The sequence below is a fragment of the Canis lupus genome, chromosome 20, assembly GCF_011100685.1.
Source record: "Canis lupus familiaris isolate Mischka breed German Shepherd chromosome 20, alternate assembly UU_Cfam_GSD_1.0, whole genome shotgun sequence".
NCBI classification, from domain to species: domain Eukaryota; kingdom Metazoa; phylum Chordata; class Mammalia; order Carnivora; family Canidae; genus Canis; species Canis lupus.
Window position 1 is genome coordinate 38,657,946 of NC_049241.1, and position 18,207 is coordinate 38,676,152.

An 18,207-nucleotide genomic window follows, 5' to 3' on the forward strand; every position below is an offset into this window, starting at 1 on the left:
ACAAACTGCGGGCCTTGTAATGATTGCTCCAGCCAAAGTAAAATCAGTTCTTGAGGACCAGAAAATTCCATTTGCACCAAAAACCAAAATGAAGCAGGAATGGCTTTATCAGGCAAACTTGGCATCTATTTTTATTTCCTCCATTGTGAAAGCCTATCTAAGGAGCAAATGTTAGCCCTGAGGCTGACTCTACATATTCCAATCTCAGTATTTGGTACGGTTTGTTAGTACCTTGTGTTCCTGGGAATATGAATGTCAGGTTGAGGATTAAAATCTATACCCTGACTATGCTGGATGAAGGATGTAGGAATACTGAGGCTGGAAAGCCTTGGTTAAATGTATCTTCATTCATGGAGGGAAGCCTTAGTGTTAACTGGCAGGGATGCCTCATACCTTGTTTGCTGCTTCCAGGGTTAGTGATTGAGATGGTTAATGGAAAAGTAAAATTTTATGCCCATCATTCCTAAGGCCTCAGAATCATGATCTCAGTTGAAGAGTAATAGGAAGTATAATGGCCTCTCTAGCATCCTGAGAGGCCACTTAGAAGCCTATATACCAAAGGATGGCTCTCCTAGTCACTGGGGCAATCCAAGGATTCTATCAAACACTGACAATTTCAGATCAAAAGCACTGGATATTAGAGAAGCTACAAATAGAAACTGCCAAAAGAAAGCGGGATAAAATCAATTTCACCTAGGGGCTACAATTCCCTTCTTGTGTGCAATCATCATGTAATTGGTGGCAGAAACCTGATCTGCATGGTCTTAATACCAGAGACACCAAAAGTGTTTCAATATTTATGAAAATGAATAGCTGCCCTTGCTCATTTGCTGAGTATTTCCAATATCTATGCTTCTATACACCTATCATGATAAACACTGAGTAATGTATAGAATTGCAAAATCACTATATTGTATACTTGAAACTAACACAACACTGTATGGTAATTATATTGGAATTAAAATTAAAAAAAGATCTATGCTTCTGAACCTGCAACATCTGGAGTGGGATAGCACAAAGGATCTTACCAGCATGAGTCCTTAAGCTGGGAAAAACTCCAAGAGCCTTTATATTCTTCTCTTTTTGACTTCAGTTCTCAAAAAAAGGAGTGTGCATATGTGTTACTGGGGTCTTGCTTCTCGGCCTCTCTTTGCCAAGAGCTCTGTGCATGTGTGCTATGCCACCTAGCTGAGGTGTTACATTAAAGATATGTAAAGGTCTCTTGGGTCTGAGTTAGTATTCATAAATCTGGGGGAATTTGTTAGTCTTGTCACTTTTTATTTGGCTATGCAATATGTGGAAGGAAAAAATAGGGAGAAAAGACCTACCCAAATTCTGCCACATGCTGAACAGTTCATAAGCCATCATCACACGCATGTCCCCATACCTGGAAATAGTAACAGTGAAGCCAGCTTTCAGTGGAAGAAAGTTCAGGAAGGCAGGGCCACAAAATACAATAAGGCTAGCACTTCTGTTTCTAATGCTTCCTCCCAATACTGAGTCATTTGGCTGTCAACTGAACTCTCACACTTGGCTCCCTGGGAAGCTACCCAGTGAGAACCTTGTGGACTTCTGAGGAGCCTCTCACTTAAACATAACCCCATCTGGGCATGTGATAGGGAGGTGAAGAAGAGACATATGTCTTACTTATCTAGAATCTTCTTCCTCTTGGCTGAAGTGATGATTTCTAGCTGAAGGCTTGGCTGATTTATGAACAGAACTGCCAGGCTAAAATAAGAATTCCACACCTAGAGAGACAGAGAAACAGAAAACATGTGACAGCCTGAGTCCTTAACCTTGCAAAGAGAAATTCTAAATATATGGATGTAACAGAGAATTCATTTCACAATTTTAAATCTTGATTTTTTTTCTCCTTTTCAAGTATCTTTGCAAACAGAACTTTTTTTTTTCTTTCTTGACTCCTTGAAACCAGTAGTGTTGATTCTGGGCTAGAAAGCCTACTCCTGGTTGTCTGGCTCCCAGTACCTCCAACAGGGGGGCTCTTAGGTTATATCCTAGTCACTCTCAAACTTGGAAGTGGTTCAATACTTTACAAATATTTTAATAAAGCAAAAATCAGTCAGCTTGCCCCAGCTCTTAGCCACCCATCCGACACCTAGCAGTCCTTCTGAAATTCCTGACCTGAAGAATTGTTAGCAAAATAGAATGGTTTTATTTTTATTTTAGTAAAAACAAAACAAAAATAGTGAGCTTGTTTTCTGGCATCCTAGTGTTATTACAAAGATAGTGATGGATTTCAGGAGCTCCTACCTTAAAGTCAAAGTCTGTCTCTGTGAAATTCTTGTGCAGTGCAGAAGACAGGTACTGGACAGTAGTGACGATAATACTGCAGTAAGGGAACAAGGCATTGGCAGGGTTAAAAGACTAACAATAGTGTCCAATAACTTAGCATCTATGACCTATGAGTAAACATCTTGAGTACAACTTGCTCTCATATAAGATATGACTATAGAGATAGATGGCACGAACCTCACAGAAAACTGATCTTGGAGAAATGCCCCATAGTTGGCAGTACAGGATAGAAAGAACATCAGTGGGTTCTAGGCTTGGTTTTGCCATTATCTGGCTTTGGCACAACTTCTGTCTGGGCCCCAGTTTCCCTGCCTATAAGAGGGGATAGGAGGAATTAGTTGGTTCTTTAAGATTTCTTCTAGTTCAAAGAGGGATTCTAGTATTTTGAGGACTTCTGGGTAATGAATGTATATTATGGGCTTCCAGAGGGCTTAGAGTATAATTTTATTATTTTACTTGATAATAAGGGCTTATAATGATTAAATCCCTATTGTTGTCACATAGTATTATTTTTATCTATAAGTTACTTGTTTTCAGTCTTTGGTCTAGAATATTAGTTCCTCAATTTTAACCTGGGTATACATAAGGAGCAATGGGAGGCTGGCTTGCTGGAGCCGAGGTTCAAGTAGAAAGGAAATGAAGTGGGACAGGCAGAGAAGGGTTTGATTGCCTTGGGTGCCTGGCAAAGGAACACTGAGCACTCTGGCTTTGGTGCAGAAGAGGGGCAAGGCAAAAACAGTGCCTAGTCTACTGGCAAGGCAAAAACAGAGAGCCTAGTTTACTGGCAGAGGAGGTGACAAATTTGAAGGGTAAAAGCCTTGGAAGAAGAGGCTGTTCCTGTAGGATGGGCTCAGGGCCCTGAGTGCGCTGAGAAGAGCTAAGAGATAGAAACAAGAGGGGGGAAAAAATAAAGAAACAAGAGGGAGTCAAATGGAAAATCCACTATTTGAGAAAATATGTATGCAACTTTGTTTATAACCATTCTTGCATTCTGTATAAAATGTTTGCAGTTTTGAAAAAAGAAAAAAGTGCCCTTTATATAAAAGGTACAAAGTGGAATGATCATGGTGATAGCTTGCTAACAAATCTAACATAAGTAATATCACTACGTTCTGCATAATGCTGACATAAAAAGCAGATCAGGGTGCCTGGGTGGCTCAGTCAGTTAAGCATCTGACTCTTTTTTTTTTTTTTTCCAGAAATGGCCATTTTAATGCAGAAAACCATGATAATTTACAAAAGCATCTGACTTTTGATTTCAGCTCAGGTCATGATCTCAGTTGTGAGATCAAGCCCTACATTGGGTTCTGTGCTGGGCATGGAGTCTGCTTGGGATTCTCTCTCTTCCTCTCCCTCTGTCCCTCTTCCTCCACTCTCTCTGAGAGAGAGAGAGAGAGAGAGAGAGAGAGAGAGAGAGAGAGAAAGAAAGAAAAAGAAAGAAAGAAAGAAAGAAAGAAAGAAAGAAAGGAAGAGAGAAAGAGAGAAAGAGAGAAATAAAGAAAGAGAAAGAAAGCTGATCAGTGGGAGAAGGCAGCAGGTTAGCGAGTGGAGGCCAAATGGCCTTCTCCAGAGTAGAGGGAGACCTGATGAACCACTACTATGCTACCTGCATCACCCATCTGGTTTGCCAATTAGGCTAGAAATATGAATGGAACAGGCAATTTGGGGGCAGTCTAAGAGTGAATTATGTTGCTGGAGTCAGAAGTGGTCAGAGCCTTACAGCCAGTTTTCGGGTGGGTAATTAGCACTAGCTATGGGAGGCAGATAGTGTCTGGCAGACAACAGAAGTCAAATCAAGAGGAGGTCTTGGGATAACTACCTGAAACTATAGAGCAACAGAGGCCAGTGGTCCATGGAACAGGCCTCCCTCAAGGAGGATCCTTCTTTAGGTATTATTATTTCACATTCTTTACATTCCTTTTCTGTCCTGACCATGACATCTCTGTCAGGCACTTAAGGCTCCATTTTGAACTACCTTTAACACTTTCGTCTTCTTGAACTTATGGTAAATGGTCGTGTCCATCTGATTATGCTTCCAAATATTTTTCAAATTTACCCTGTCTTCTCTGCCCCCATGGCCTTCACAATGATCTCTGTCTTGCTTTCTCTCTCTGCCACACATATACACACGCACATACATACTCTCTCCTTAGTCTGAGAATAGCTCTGTTGATGCTGGGTGCAGGCCCCTTCCACACTCACTTGCTTGTAAGAAGTCTCATCACCATCCAGTCCCGAGGGAAGACACTCATCTTCATCAGGTTCCGGAAGACACAGAAAATCTTCAGCAGGAATTCCTGATCCAGCAGGAAAATCTGATGTGAGACACCACTACCACTATAGCATGCATTTCCTTTACAGGGCTCTCCTGACCTCTAGACCAGGAGAATGGATGGGACTAGTGGGTTAGATTCTGGTTTCCGTTGTGAGTTATTTTTTTTAGAGGCCTACATGAAAGTGAGATCTAGGCACTCTATCAGGCCAGGTGGGAGCAGACCCAAACTGGGTAGAACAGAGCCAGTTCTATACCCCAAGCCCAGTAGCTAAAACCCAAAGTGTAGAGAAGGCTACAGGCCAGCAGAACTGGTATCCAACTGGGTTTGTGAGTCTCTTTATTTGGGCCATGACCCTTGAGCACCTGACTATAAGAACCTGTCTTTTGGCGCGGGTGCCGGGGTGGCTCGGTTAGGTGTCTAACTCTTGATTTTTGGCTCAGGTCATGATCTCAGGATCCTGAGATTGAGCTCCATGCTCAGCCTGGTTTCTGCTTCTCTCTCTCTGCCCCTCCCCCCACTTGCATGCGCGCTCTCTCTCTAAAATAAATAAATAAAATCTTAACCTGCTTTCTTGGATGTTAAGAACACATTGACAGGAGAAGCATTTTAGGAATGGCAGAGTAAAGACCTCCATAATGTGCTCCTTCATTGAAGTAATGAGAATACTGGCAAAGTCAGGTTAAGCAAAGATTTGTAAACAATCCAAGGAGTGTTATTCAAGAAAAATAGTTGAATTTCAATAGAAATAGTGAACTTTGTTGCACTTTAGCTTGTCTCATTACTCTTCCTCTTCCTACCTCTATGGTATCCTCTTCCTACCTCTATGGTATCCTTGAAAATAAGCAACTGCACAACCACAGTGGTAGTGAGCTCCTGAAAAAACTCCCGCCCCAAACTGCTACTTTTCTATCTGTCTGGCAGAAACCTGGGAAGTCTCCATTCAGAGGGCTTATTTGATCTGACCCAGAGCTCACTCAGTGAAGGCTTTTTACCTAGAGTATTTATGGGAAAAAAAATCAGCCATAATAATTTAAGATTCTAGCCGTATGAAGCAGCCATATTGTTAGGGCATCAAGAAAACTGCCAAAAGAATTAAAAGAAAAATCTGGGGAATGGGATATCTCTAGGGAACTTTGAAAAGCTCTGACATACTCCTTGGTACCTAGAAGTCCACACACATGTTTAGGGCTGTGCATATTCCCAGGAAAGACCTGAGAAGCGTAATCTCTTATCCTGGCTGATTTTGAGGCTCTTTGTAAAGCAGGACGTGAAAGCTAAGGCAGTAATATAAGCTGTTGGAGCACTGAAGGTGAGCCCCAACACACACATACAGACATTCAGCAAAGTATCAAAGACTTATTGACTTAAGACATTTTAGAAAATTTCTGTCCAGGTATTAGCTGACCACTGAGCTAACAGAAAGAAGATCTCAGTGGCTGGACACAACAAAGAATATAGACATTGTAGAATTAGTCCAAGAAAGTCACTAAACAAGCAACCAAATATATATTAATAACAACAACAAAACAATAAAACGTAAAAACCCCTGGGATGTGGTGGGGGGGATATAATTTCCAGAGTTGCTGAATTATTTAAATTGTCCAGTTTTTAACAAAAAATTATAAGATAAGAAGTTAAATATGGAAGTATGACCCATACACAGGAAAAAAGAAGTCAACAGAAACTTTACTTGAGGTAGCTCAAATGTTGGACTTATTGGGGAAAAAAACTTTAAAGTAGATGTTTTAAATATGCTCACAGAATTAAAGGAAATCATGCCTAAAGAATTAAAGGGAAATACAAGAACAATATCTCAACATATAGAGAATATCAATAGAATAGATAGAAATCATTTTAAAAGCATCATATAGAAATTTTAGACTTTAAAAGCACCATAAGTGAAATGTAAATCTTGCTAGAGGGGCTCAACAACAGTTTTGAACTGACAGAAGAAAGAAGCAGCAAATTTAAAAGATACGTCAGATTATCCAGAGGAATAGAAAGAAAATGAAGAAAAACAAACAACATGAGACCTGTGGGATACCACCAAGTATAAAAACATTATAATAGGAGTGTCAAAAAGAGATGAGAGAAAAAGAGGAAGAGATTTTGAAGAAATATTTGAAGAAACATTGGTTAAAAACTTCTCAAACTTGAAAAAAACCTTTAATCTACACATCTAAATAGTTCGACGAACTCCAAATAGGAAAAAAAAATCAAAGAAATTTACAAACAGACATAGTCAAACTATCAATTGTCAAAAATAAAAAAGAGAATCTTGAAAGCAAGAGGAGAAAAATAATTTATCATGTACAAATTATTCTCAATAATAATAGGTGACATACAAGCAGATATGATGGAGGCCAAAAGGTGGTGGAATACCATATTCAAAGTACTGACATAATGTCGATAAAGAATCTTAAATCCAGCAAAACTATCATTAAAAAATGAAGAAGAAATTAAAACATTCTCAGATTTAAAAAATACTGTGAGAATTTGTTATTAATAGAACTGCTCTAAAAGAAATACTAAAGGGAGTCTCAGACTTAAATAAAAGGACACTAGACAGTAACTTGAATCCATATGAAAAAAGAAAAAGTACTAGGAAAAATGGCTCTACAGGTAAATATAGAAGATAATATATAGGTAAGTTTGTAACTCTTTTCCTATTTGATTTACAAGGCAACTGCATAGAGCAATAACTATAAAATTATGTTGATGAGATTATAAGGTATAAATATGTAATTTATATGATAGAGACAGCAAAAAAAGGGAGAAAGGATTGGAGCTTTAGTGGAGTGAAGTTTTTGTGTACTATTAAATGAAATTGGTAGATTGTTTTGAGATGTTAATTATAATTCCCAGGGCAATTACTAAGAAAATAACTATAAAAATACACTAACAGAAACAATGAAGGAATTAAAAATATTAAACATAAAAGAAGGCAGAAATAGAGAAATAGAGGAAGAAAGAAGATATAAGACAGATTTAAAACAGCAAAATGGTAGGTGTAAATCCTAACTTATTGGTAATTATATTAATTATAAATGGATTAAACATTCTAATCAAAAGGCAGAGATGGGAAGATGGAAAAAAATACACATGATCCAATTGTATGTGGTCTACAAGATACATAACTTTAGATTCAAAGACATAAATACATCAAAAGTAAAAGGATAGGAAATATATATGATGAAAAATGCACCCAAAATAGAACTGGTGTGGCTATTTTAAACAATAGAGACTTTAACAAAAAGTGTCATTAGAGACCAAAAAGGGACATTTTATGACAAAAGAGCCAATATGTCTGAAAGACTTAATTATAAACACATATGCATTTAAAATAGAACCTCAAACACATAAAGCAAAACCTGACAGAATTAAAAGGAAGGAAAAATAGACAATTCAACAATGATAGCTGGAGGCTCCAATATACTACTTTCAATTGTGTATAGAAAAAACTAAATAGAAGATCAGCAAGGAAGAAGAAATCTTAAAAAATACTATAAACTAACTAGACTTAACATCTATATGACACTCCTTAACAGTAGCAGGATATACATAGAAGGATATATGCATTTTCTTCTCTAGGACAGACGTGATGCTAGTCCAAAAGAAAGCCTCACTATATTTTAAAAGAACTAAAACTCATATAAAGCATGTTTTCCAACCATTATGGAAGTGAGTTAGAAATCAATAACACAAGGAAATTTGGAAAAGTAAAAAAAATATGTGAATTAAACAATATATCCCAGGTAACCAATGGTCAAAAAACAAAGCATAAGTAAAACAGGAATACTTTGAGAATAATAAAAATGAAAATACACCAAATCAAAATGTATGGGATGAAGCTAAAACTTACAGCTTTAGTGCCTACATTAAAGAGAGTGAGGTCACAAATCAATAACTTAATTTATGCCTTAAGAAACTAGAGAAAGAAGAGCAAACTAAACATAAAGCAAGCAGAAGGAAGGGAATAATAAGTGATACAGAGATAGAAAAATAGAGGAAAAAATAAAACCAAAAATAGGTTCTTTGAAAAGATCAACAAAATTGAGAAACCAAGAAAAAAAAAAAAAAAAGAAAAACAAAAGCGAGAAAGATGACTCAATTACTAAAATTAGGGATGAAAGAAGGGAATAATTACCAATGTTAGAGAACCAGAAAGGATTATAAGGGACTACTATAAACAAATGTATGCCAACAAATTATATAACTTAGATGAAATGGACAGATTCTTAGAAAGATACAATCAAAATTCATTTAAAACTAAACAAAATCTGAAGAGACCTATCATAAGTGAAGAGATCAAATTAATAATTTAAAATCTTCACACAAAGAAAAGTGCATGACCAGATGGCTTCACTGGTGAATTCCACCAAATATTTAAACTAGAATTAGTACGAATATTTGTCTTTTTGATGATATCCACTTTCAGTGTGAAGTGGTATCTTATTGCAGTTTTGATTTTCATTTCCCTAATGACTAATGATGTTGAGCATCTTTTCATGTGTGTTTTGACTGTTTATGTATCTTCTTTGGGGAAATGTCTATTAAAATACTTTGCCCATTCTTTTTTTAATAAAATAATTTTTATTGGTGTTCAATTTACCAACATATAGAATAACACCCAGTGCTCATCCCGTCAAGTGGCCCCCTTAGTGCCCGTCACCCACTCACCCCCACCCCCCGCCCTCCTCCCCTTCCACCACCCCTAGTTCGTTTCCCAGAGTTAGGAGTACTTTGCCCATTCTTAAACCAAGTTGCTTTTTCATTCTTGAGTTGTAAGAGTTATTTATATATTTTTCATGCAAGTTCTTTATTAGATACATGATTTGCCAATATTTTCTTCCATTCTGTGAGTTGTCTTCACTTTCTTGTTGGCATCCTTTGAAATATAGTAATTTTGATGAAATCTAACATCGATTTTTTCTTTTCTTGCTTGTGCTTTCGGTGTCATAACTAAGAAATCATTGCTAAATCAAGGGACATAAAGATACACTTTTTTTTTTTAAGATACACTTTTGTTTCCTTCTAAGAGGTTTATAGTTTAGCTCTTACATTTAGGTCTACAATCCCTTTCCAGCTGTTTTTTTCATATGGTATAAGGTAGAGGTTAGATATTAAGTTGTTCATCATTTGCTGAAAAGACTTCTTTACTCTTTGTATTGTCTTGATAATATTATGAAAATCAACTGAGTGTAAATATAAAGGTTTATTTCTAGACTCTCAATCCAATTCCATTGATCTTTATGTCTATTTTTATGCAAGCACCAATTCTGATTACCATTATTTCGTAAGTTTTGAAACTAGAAGTGTGAATCCTCCAATTTTTTCTTTTTCAAGATTGTTTGGCTATTCTGAGTCCCTTTCATTCCTCTATGAATTAAAGATCAGATTGTCAATATCTACAAAAAGGCAGCTGAAACTTTGAGAGGTCTTGTATCAAACCTGTCGATCACTCTGTGAAGTACTGTCCTCTTAATAATATTAAGTTTTCCTATCTATTAACATGGGGTGTCTTTCCACTTATTTAGGTCTTTTTAAATTTCCTTTCCTATCTATTTTGTGTTTTTATACTATTATAAATGGAATTTTCCTCTTAATTTCCTTTTTGAAGGAAGGAATATTGCCAAGAAATATAATTGATTTTTGTATATTAATTATATATTGTGAAAATTTGCTGAACTTATTACTTCCAATAGTGTTTTTATGAATGTCTTAGGATTTTCTGTATTCAAAATCATGTCATCTGAGGATATAAATAGTTTTACTTCTTCCTGTCCAACTTCGTGCCAAATTGCTCCAGCTAGATCCTCTAATATAATGAGTGTAAGTGGCTAGACCAGCTATCTGTCTTTCTCTTGTTTCTGATCTTAAGAGGAAAGCATTCAGTCTTTTGTTATTAACTATGATGTTAATAATTTTTCATAGATGCCCTTTATCAATCTAAAGAAATTCCTTTCTATTTCTAGTTTTTGAATGATTTTTATCATGAAAGTTTGGTGGATGGATTTAAAAAAATGTTTTTTTAAAATATTCATTATGATGGTCTTGTTTTTGTCTTTTATTCTATTTAATGGTGTATTATGTTGATTAATTACCGCATGTTAAGCAAATCTTGCACTTCTGGGATCAATCCCACATAATCATGGTGTATACTTCTTTTACTACGTTCCTGGATTCAGTTTGCTAGTATGCTGCACTTATATGTTTATAAGGGATATTGATTTATAGTTTGCTTTTCTTGTGATGTCTGCCTTTCGTTTTCATGTCAGGGTAATATGGACCTCATAAAATGAGTTGGGAAGCGTTCTCTCCTCTTCTATTTTTTATGAGAGCTTGTAAAGGATTGGTATTAATTCTTCTTTAAAAATCTGGTAGCATGCACCAATTAAGCCATATGCTCTTGGGCTTTTCTTTGTGGGAAGTTATAAATTATTAACTTGATCTTGTTATTTTGTGAGAAGTCTTTTAAGATGGATATAATCAGAGACACTGAATTGTACCGTTTAAAAGTGTAAATTTTATGGTATGCAAATTATATATCAATAATGCTGTGATAAAAAAAGAATAAATGTGCTGAACTCTATATTTGGTGTGGTGGACTGCATATGTCCCTCATCTGTTTCAGCTCAAATCCTCTAAAATGACAGTCAAGTAATAAATATATACCCACAGAGACAAAGGAAACAGGAAATAAGAACACAGTAATGAGAAGAGGTGAATACATTTTTTTTTTTGAGGTGAATACATTTTGAAAGCTTGTATGTACTGACTTAATATACTTGAGAAAGATGATAGCCAACAGCCTTGGGAAGTGACAGCAACAGGAAGCAAGAATCTCAGAAACTGCAGGCATCACTAAGTACCTCTGTGGGACTGGGATATGAAGGCTGAAAACAGGAAGACTGATTTACAGTCTCCCAAGACCTCTTCTGTCATCTCTTCTCATCTCATGTCCTTGGGTGACCAGGCTTTCCCCATCCTGTCAGAAGACTGAGGGCTGCTTTCTGGAGTAGTTGATCACTGAGGATCTGTTCTCAAGGATATAGCAACAGGTAAGGGCTGAGATACCAAAATGAAAATAGGCATTGAGAGAAAGTTCACCTGCTGAGCTGGAAGGTTCCCAGCCTCTTTTTGCTATTTGATCCCAAAATATTGGTAGGCTATTCCATTCCTAGGAAGGGAAAAGGATTCTTTTTCTCAGGAAACAGACAAGTCCAAGAGCACAGACTAGTTGATACAGAGATTAGAGGAGGCTCTGATCAGACTTTTTTCAGTCAGCTACAGGGAAGGCCTGCACACAGATACACATACACAAAGCACTTCTCATTAGCACCAGAGTGCCTCACTTTAGACATAGACTAATATTCAAAAGATGAATGGATAAAGAAGATGTGGTTTATGTATACAATGGAATATTACTCAGCCATTAGAAATGACAAATACCCACCATTTGCTTCAATGTGGATGGAACTGGAGGGTATTATGCTGAGTGAAATAAGTCAATCGGAGAAGGACAAACATTATATGTTCTCATTCTTTTGGGGAATATAAATAATAGTGAAAGGGAATATAAGGGAAGGGAGAAGAAATGTGTGGGAAATATCAGAAGGGAGACAGAACATAAAGACTCCTAACTCTGGGAAACGAACTAGGGGTGGTGGAGGGGGAGGAGGGCGGGGGGTGGGGGTGAATGGGTGACGGGCACTGAGGGGGCCACTTGACGGGATGAGCACTGGGTGTTACTCTGTATGTTGGCAAATTGAACACCAATAAAAAATAAATTTATATTTAAAAAAAGGAACAACGAAAAAAAAGTCTCTAGTAGGAGGAAAGTCTCTAACATGAAAGTTAGAGACTGAAATAAATAAAAACAGGGCAAGTTTCTAGGAAAAGAAAAAGTGACTGGACAGTATCTGACAGATCTGATCTTGGGGAAAGCTGGAAGAAGAGGTTTATTACAGAAAGGGAAAAGAAGAAATCCTAGCCAGATTTGAAAATCAAAAGAAAACAAAAAATGTGCAAATAACAAAAGAGGCAAATAATTCCAGGAAAAAACCAATAAGTTTTATAAGAAAGGAAGTGTAATAGTGTAGCAGCTGGCCTGCCACAGTATTTACCTAGCTGTAATAAAGAAGTCGATTGCCGATTTAAACAAAAATGTATGCAAACTATATTGGAAGAATGAGAGGAAAGACTTGTGTGTGAGAGAGGAATGATACAGGAGAGTCACTCTCATTTTCCATGGGAATACGAAAATAGATAATAACTACCAGTTAAAATTTAAAATGGCAGTAGAAGTTTAAAGAACAGCTTTTGCTATTCAAAGTGACTGCTTTTTGGAGAATAGAAACTTGATATGAGGCTGAACCAGGGAACAACCATTTCATGTTATAAGCTTTGTAACATGCTTTTGGCTTTTAAGAGTATGTATACATATTCACTGTATATTAAACTATACTAGAATTAAAATTTAAAAACCCATAAGGTCTGGGTATAATGCTTACATATAGCAGGCTTTCAATAAATGAAGAATAAATTTACAATAAAAAATATGTATACATATTGCTGTTATAAAAATAAACTTGTAAATAAAAAGTAAGAGAATGATGACAGCCTAAGCTTCTGATTGTGAATCAGTTAGTAGAAAACACAAAGGATGAAAATAATCTAGAATAGCTAACACTGGATTTTCAGGCTCTACAACCCAGCTCAAGCACTGCTTTGGTCTCTGGCTAACTTTTGGTTCACTTCAAGGGCTGTCAACTCATCCCTCCAAGAAGACAGTCTGACCTTACTGAAACGAGTTAATGACAACAATCTGCAGAGCTCCATGTCTGTGGAAAGGCAGGCAAGACCAGATACTAGAAAGTGACACATAATACTTATTAACTGATACAATATGATTAATAAAGGTCATAAAAATGAAAAAAGGGTAATGCATTACTATGAAATGCAAATGACTTGGTTCTGAATAGAGGCAGAGCATACCACTAAAATTTGCAATAGTTTGTTTATCCAGGGATGAATTGAGTAGGGCATTCTAAAGCAAAGACAAGCCCCAGAAGTTTGTCAACAGCTAATACCACATGAAGCTTGGGAATGTTCTTCTGTTTTGTGGATCATGGGCCCATTTTTCTGCACTATCTGCCCCAGTGGTCTAGATCCTGAATCTGGTAGCCAATGGGCACTGCTCACTTTTGCTTTCTATAGGGCACTTCCAGAAATACATGCTAATGAAGAAAAGTCATCATCATTATTATAATTATAGCTATTAAACAGCAAAGTCTGGTTTGCAGGGGCAAAATATAAGGTGACTGTTGAGTCAATAAGAAAGGGAAGAGTTCTGGTTTGTGGATGACTACTACGACCTAGAGCAGCCTCTCACTGAGGCAAATAGTCATAGGACTGCTAGGAGTCAGGGAAGACTTGCTAGTGTTACTAGAATCTGTCTAAAAATATAAAAAATTAAAAAAATAGAATCTGTCTAAGAACATTGCTGGCTTTTAGCTTCTGGGAGCACATACATCCCCAGTTGTAAAGGGGGCTGGTGAACCCTTCACCCTAGGCAGTCCTGATCACTTGCACTTGCCCCCTGGTAGGAGGAAAGCCCTTGGAGAGTCTTAGCTGCATGCATCCTTTCCTCAAAAGTCAGTTTTGAGATAGGTTTGTTGCCCACCTTGAGTTCATCTTTGCTCTGGAAGTTGTCCAGGAGGTGCTGGTAATGGGTGTCACACATCTGGCGGAGCAGTGAAAGAAGGCAGGACACATACTCACCCTGGGGATCAACCAAAAAAACCACTCAGCACAGCTAGTCACAAGGGCTGTGTTTCCCCAATCCACAGAGGGCAAGGAGAGAAGGAAGGGTCTGAAATGGCCCCAATGATCATGAAAGGGAAGGGGAGGACTCTGGCCCTGAGAATGAGTTTTCTTTTCTGCTAAAGAGAGGTCTGAAGGGCTTGGGAGTTTTAATAAGACCTCTGCAGCATGGGGCTAATGGAAAAACCTTAACCTGTAACAAAGAAGTACTGCAAAGTGAGACAGAGAGTCTAGATTTTTCTCCTAGGAAATTTCTGGCTAAACAGTCCATTGTCACTATATATTTCCAGGCCACCACACTGAGGTCCTAAAGGGGTTCTTCAGAACAGGGTACTTGGCCTTTTCTGGGCAGAATTTGGGCTCTTCCCATCATACTGGGTTGGAGTAGCCCTTCTACAAGGATCTCTTGGGGACCTCCCAGAGCTTATATATGGTTACTGGACCAGGAAGATGGAACACAGTAGGTCAACATAGCTTTCTGGAAACCAGAGGAGTCAAAACTGACCTTTATGAGAAGACGTTAGGGGCTTTAAGATAAGAAAAAAATCTGAGGATAAAAAAATGAATCTTTAAAATTTCTTTAAGTTCCAACTGCAGTAACATGGAAGAAAATCTTGTTTTAAGGACTTCAAGATTTTCACCATCCTATGGCAATTTCTGTCATGGGGCAGCTGACCAAGTGTTTTTAAACTCATGGAAATTTTACAATAGATTTTATTGTCTCTCAAAGAATTTCTACACACACAAAATTATTATAGCATATGTATACACAGAATATATATACATGTATATGAACCACAGTTTTATCTGAGAAATGGGCATAATAAGCCATAATTCATAGATTTGTTATGAGGGTCAGAGGAATGAATATATATAAAGCTTCTCAGTGGACAAGTCCAGTACATAAAGGTGTGCTTGGTAAATTATGCAGTTATTATCATCTTCACTACATCTATGTGATTTAATATTGCTAAATGAAAGGGTACAGAGTAGAGTTTGGCTCACAGCAAGCACTGTGTGGTTGTTGGATAGGACAGGTTACCAGGACATAGCAGGGCACAATTGTTTTTACCTGCAGCCAGAGTGCCCTCAATAGGAGCTCCCAAGGGAACAGACATTCTTTCTAAACCCAGTGCTTCAGAACACATGTCTGCTCTCTGCTCTCTCTAGCATGCTGGAGCTTGGCTTACTCCCACAGAGGACTCACTTCAAAGAAATCACTGTAATCTCCCACCTGCCAACTGGAAGAATCCATGCAATCTGTTAATGGAGTTCTAACATCAGGGTTAAGAAGTCCACTCTGGGTACAGGAGTGGGGGCTGTCTCTCTGCCTCTTCTGAGAAGCCTCTGCAGGCCACTTCTCTTCTGTCCAGTAAAATCAGTGCAACTCTACCTCATCACAGTTTTCCGGATGCTAGATATTTGGATACAAACATTGTAGACAAAAACAACTAATCTGTAGATACAACCTAATTCTAAGAAGATTATTCTGCTAGTGCACAACATTTAGGAGAACCTGCTCCTGTAAGGAAAAGTCTATTTTTCACCTTCAATCTCTTACTACATCTCTGCTCCATTCTACACAATAGAAAATGAGTTGGCATAAAAGCAAAGGCCAACAGAGACAGTGTGCAGAGAAACAGGACAAGAAGCATTCCCTGCATCAACTCTATAGTAAATTTCTGGGACTATGAACCTAGAGCTTTCAGAGTGGAGATGGGAACCAGGTGCAAAAAGGGAAGAAGGCAGCATGCTGACAACCATGCAGGAAGGGAGGTGGAGATGGAGGTGGTGCAATGAGGAGGTGGGGGTTGGTGTGGAGGAGCCCCAGGTTAGAAAAGAAAGCAAGAAAACCTGAATGTTAGTTACTAACAGTGATCTCGGCTGTGCACTGCGGGCACCGCTGCCCTCTTACCGCCTCCTGAGCGTGCGATTTGCTCATGATGGTGAGCAGAGTCTGCAAGAGCACGTCCAGGAGGCTCTCCACCATCATTTCTACCTCCTCCATGACATCTGCCTCCTGGAGCGAGCAGCGAGAGAGCACACCGTTAGCACCCAGGCCAGGCTGACACACAGCTGGCAGCACTTACTAAGTCAGCGACGTCAGGAGTGGTCTTCTGACTGGATTCTTAACACTGAGCTCCGGCCTCACTAGCATGCAGTGTCAAGGAACCTGGACAACAGCTCTGAGAGAAGGTGAGGCGAACCTGCCTCTGTTGCCCTGGTATGGTGGCCAGGGCCTTCGCCTAACCCAGCACCACCTGACACCCACAGTTCTGAACCTCAAGTAGATACATTAATCACAATATACAGGACAGAAGTGACCGTCCTGAGTTACATGTTTTCTTTGGTTTCCATAGAAAAATCAGGAAAAAGCACAACACTGCTAACACTGTGAGAAAATGGTAAAGTGTTCACGCCATAGGGTGTGGTAGTAGCACCTTCACTATTGCTAACACAACTGCTAATGCACATAGAAGTATCTCAGTCTTTAAGATGATTGTTTTCTCCTCAGGATTTTCTCCTTAGGTGATCTCAAGCTTTGCTGGCCCCAACTGCTGCTCAGATATGGCTGCATCTCACTTCTAGCTCCTCAGCATTTTTGCTTGTGTTCCCTAGTTCACCTGAAGGACTCTGGTCTCAATGTGTCTTTCTTGGGCAGACTCACAGAAACAACAGAGCATACCTCCTCACTAAGTTCTGCTTCTCAGCCACCACACTCTAAATTTAGAAAGAGTCTGTGCTATCCTTTTACAGGCCTCTCAACACTGAATCTCAAATCAGATTTTATTTATCTGAAAGATTCCCATTGTCCCTTCTCTAGCCTCTTAATATTATTACTGGTATAAATGTCCATCTGTCGATCCATCTACCAATCCATTATTTATTAAGCCTTTACCATGTGCCAGTCACCATTTGTGAACCTGAGTATACAGAGGTAAACAACAAAGATAGTATTGCTACTCTCATGGAGCTTAAATTCCACCCCAACCCATTCATTCAATGTAATTATATTGTGCCCTAGTCCACATGAAAAATGTGAGGAGCTCCTGGGGCCAAAGTCCTCTTTCTCATCTGCTGAAGTGACTGTAACACTCTGATTTGGAGTAACAGTGTGATGTCTGACTAGTTGTAAGCTACTAATTGCACCCAACTCTCTAGCCCCACAAATAGAACCAGACCATTCCCTTCAGGCTTTTACCTGTTTCCATTCCTCTTCCATTCCTCTCCCGTCCTTTATTTTCTCCCTTTAATTTCTCTCCTTCCTTTAGCAATAAGCCTCCAACCTCCTCAAGTCTGACCTTGGGCTGCTAAAAGACCTTATGTGTCTAGAGTTGCCTCTCTGAGGCCCAGTGGGAAGGAGAGCTGCCAAGCCTTGCCTGGAGCCAAGAGCAAACAATAGGGCCACTACAACCACCGTAGGCACTCTGCCAAGTGAGGCCCCTGACACCAGATGGCACTTTAAGTCTAGAACCAGAGCACCCTATTGGGTCCCTAATCCTGCTCAAAGCAATCACGCTCTTTTCTTTCAGGACTTCTCCTGCTCTACATGGATAGCCTAACCTTGTACATTCTTATCACCTGGCTTCTGGCCTTCATTTTAAATGTGGTTGAAATTTTATTCTCCAGAAACTTTATTTCAGCTTAGTACAATGTTGTAATAAAAAACTCATTCTTGTTCTTGATTTCTCTCTTTATACTTCCCTAGTTTACAAACTTTCTCTAATATGCATTTCTTCTACTATAATATGTATAAAATAAATATCATTAAAATAGATTCCTACCCTTATTC

General features: G+C 38.4%; 1 protein-coding gene across 12 annotated transcripts in view; it reads right to left on the reverse strand.

Annotated features, from left to right (window-relative positions):
• Positions 1-18,207, reverse strand: part of DOCK3 (dedicator of cytokinesis 3) — a 504,793-nt gene that overhangs the window by 50,826 nt on the left and 435,760 nt on the right. For 10 of the 12 annotated variants that reach the window (XM_038566315.1, XM_038566318.1, XM_038566317.1 and 7 more), the window contains 6 exons: positions 16,288-16,434; positions 14,275-14,373; positions 4,516-4,610; positions 2,272-2,347; positions 1,648-1,748; positions 1,329-1,387 (listed from right to left, as the gene is read on the reverse strand). In XM_038566315.1, coding sequence (XP_038422243.1) covers positions 1,329-1,387; positions 1,648-1,748; positions 2,272-2,347; positions 4,516-4,610; positions 14,275-14,373; positions 16,288-16,434 — 577 coding nt within the window. The remainder of the gene's footprint in view (positions 1-1,328; positions 1,388-1,647; positions 1,749-2,271; positions 2,348-4,515; positions 4,611-14,274; positions 14,374-16,287; positions 16,435-18,207) is intronic. The other 2 variants (XM_038566316.1, XM_038566321.1) reach the window with 2 other exon arrangements.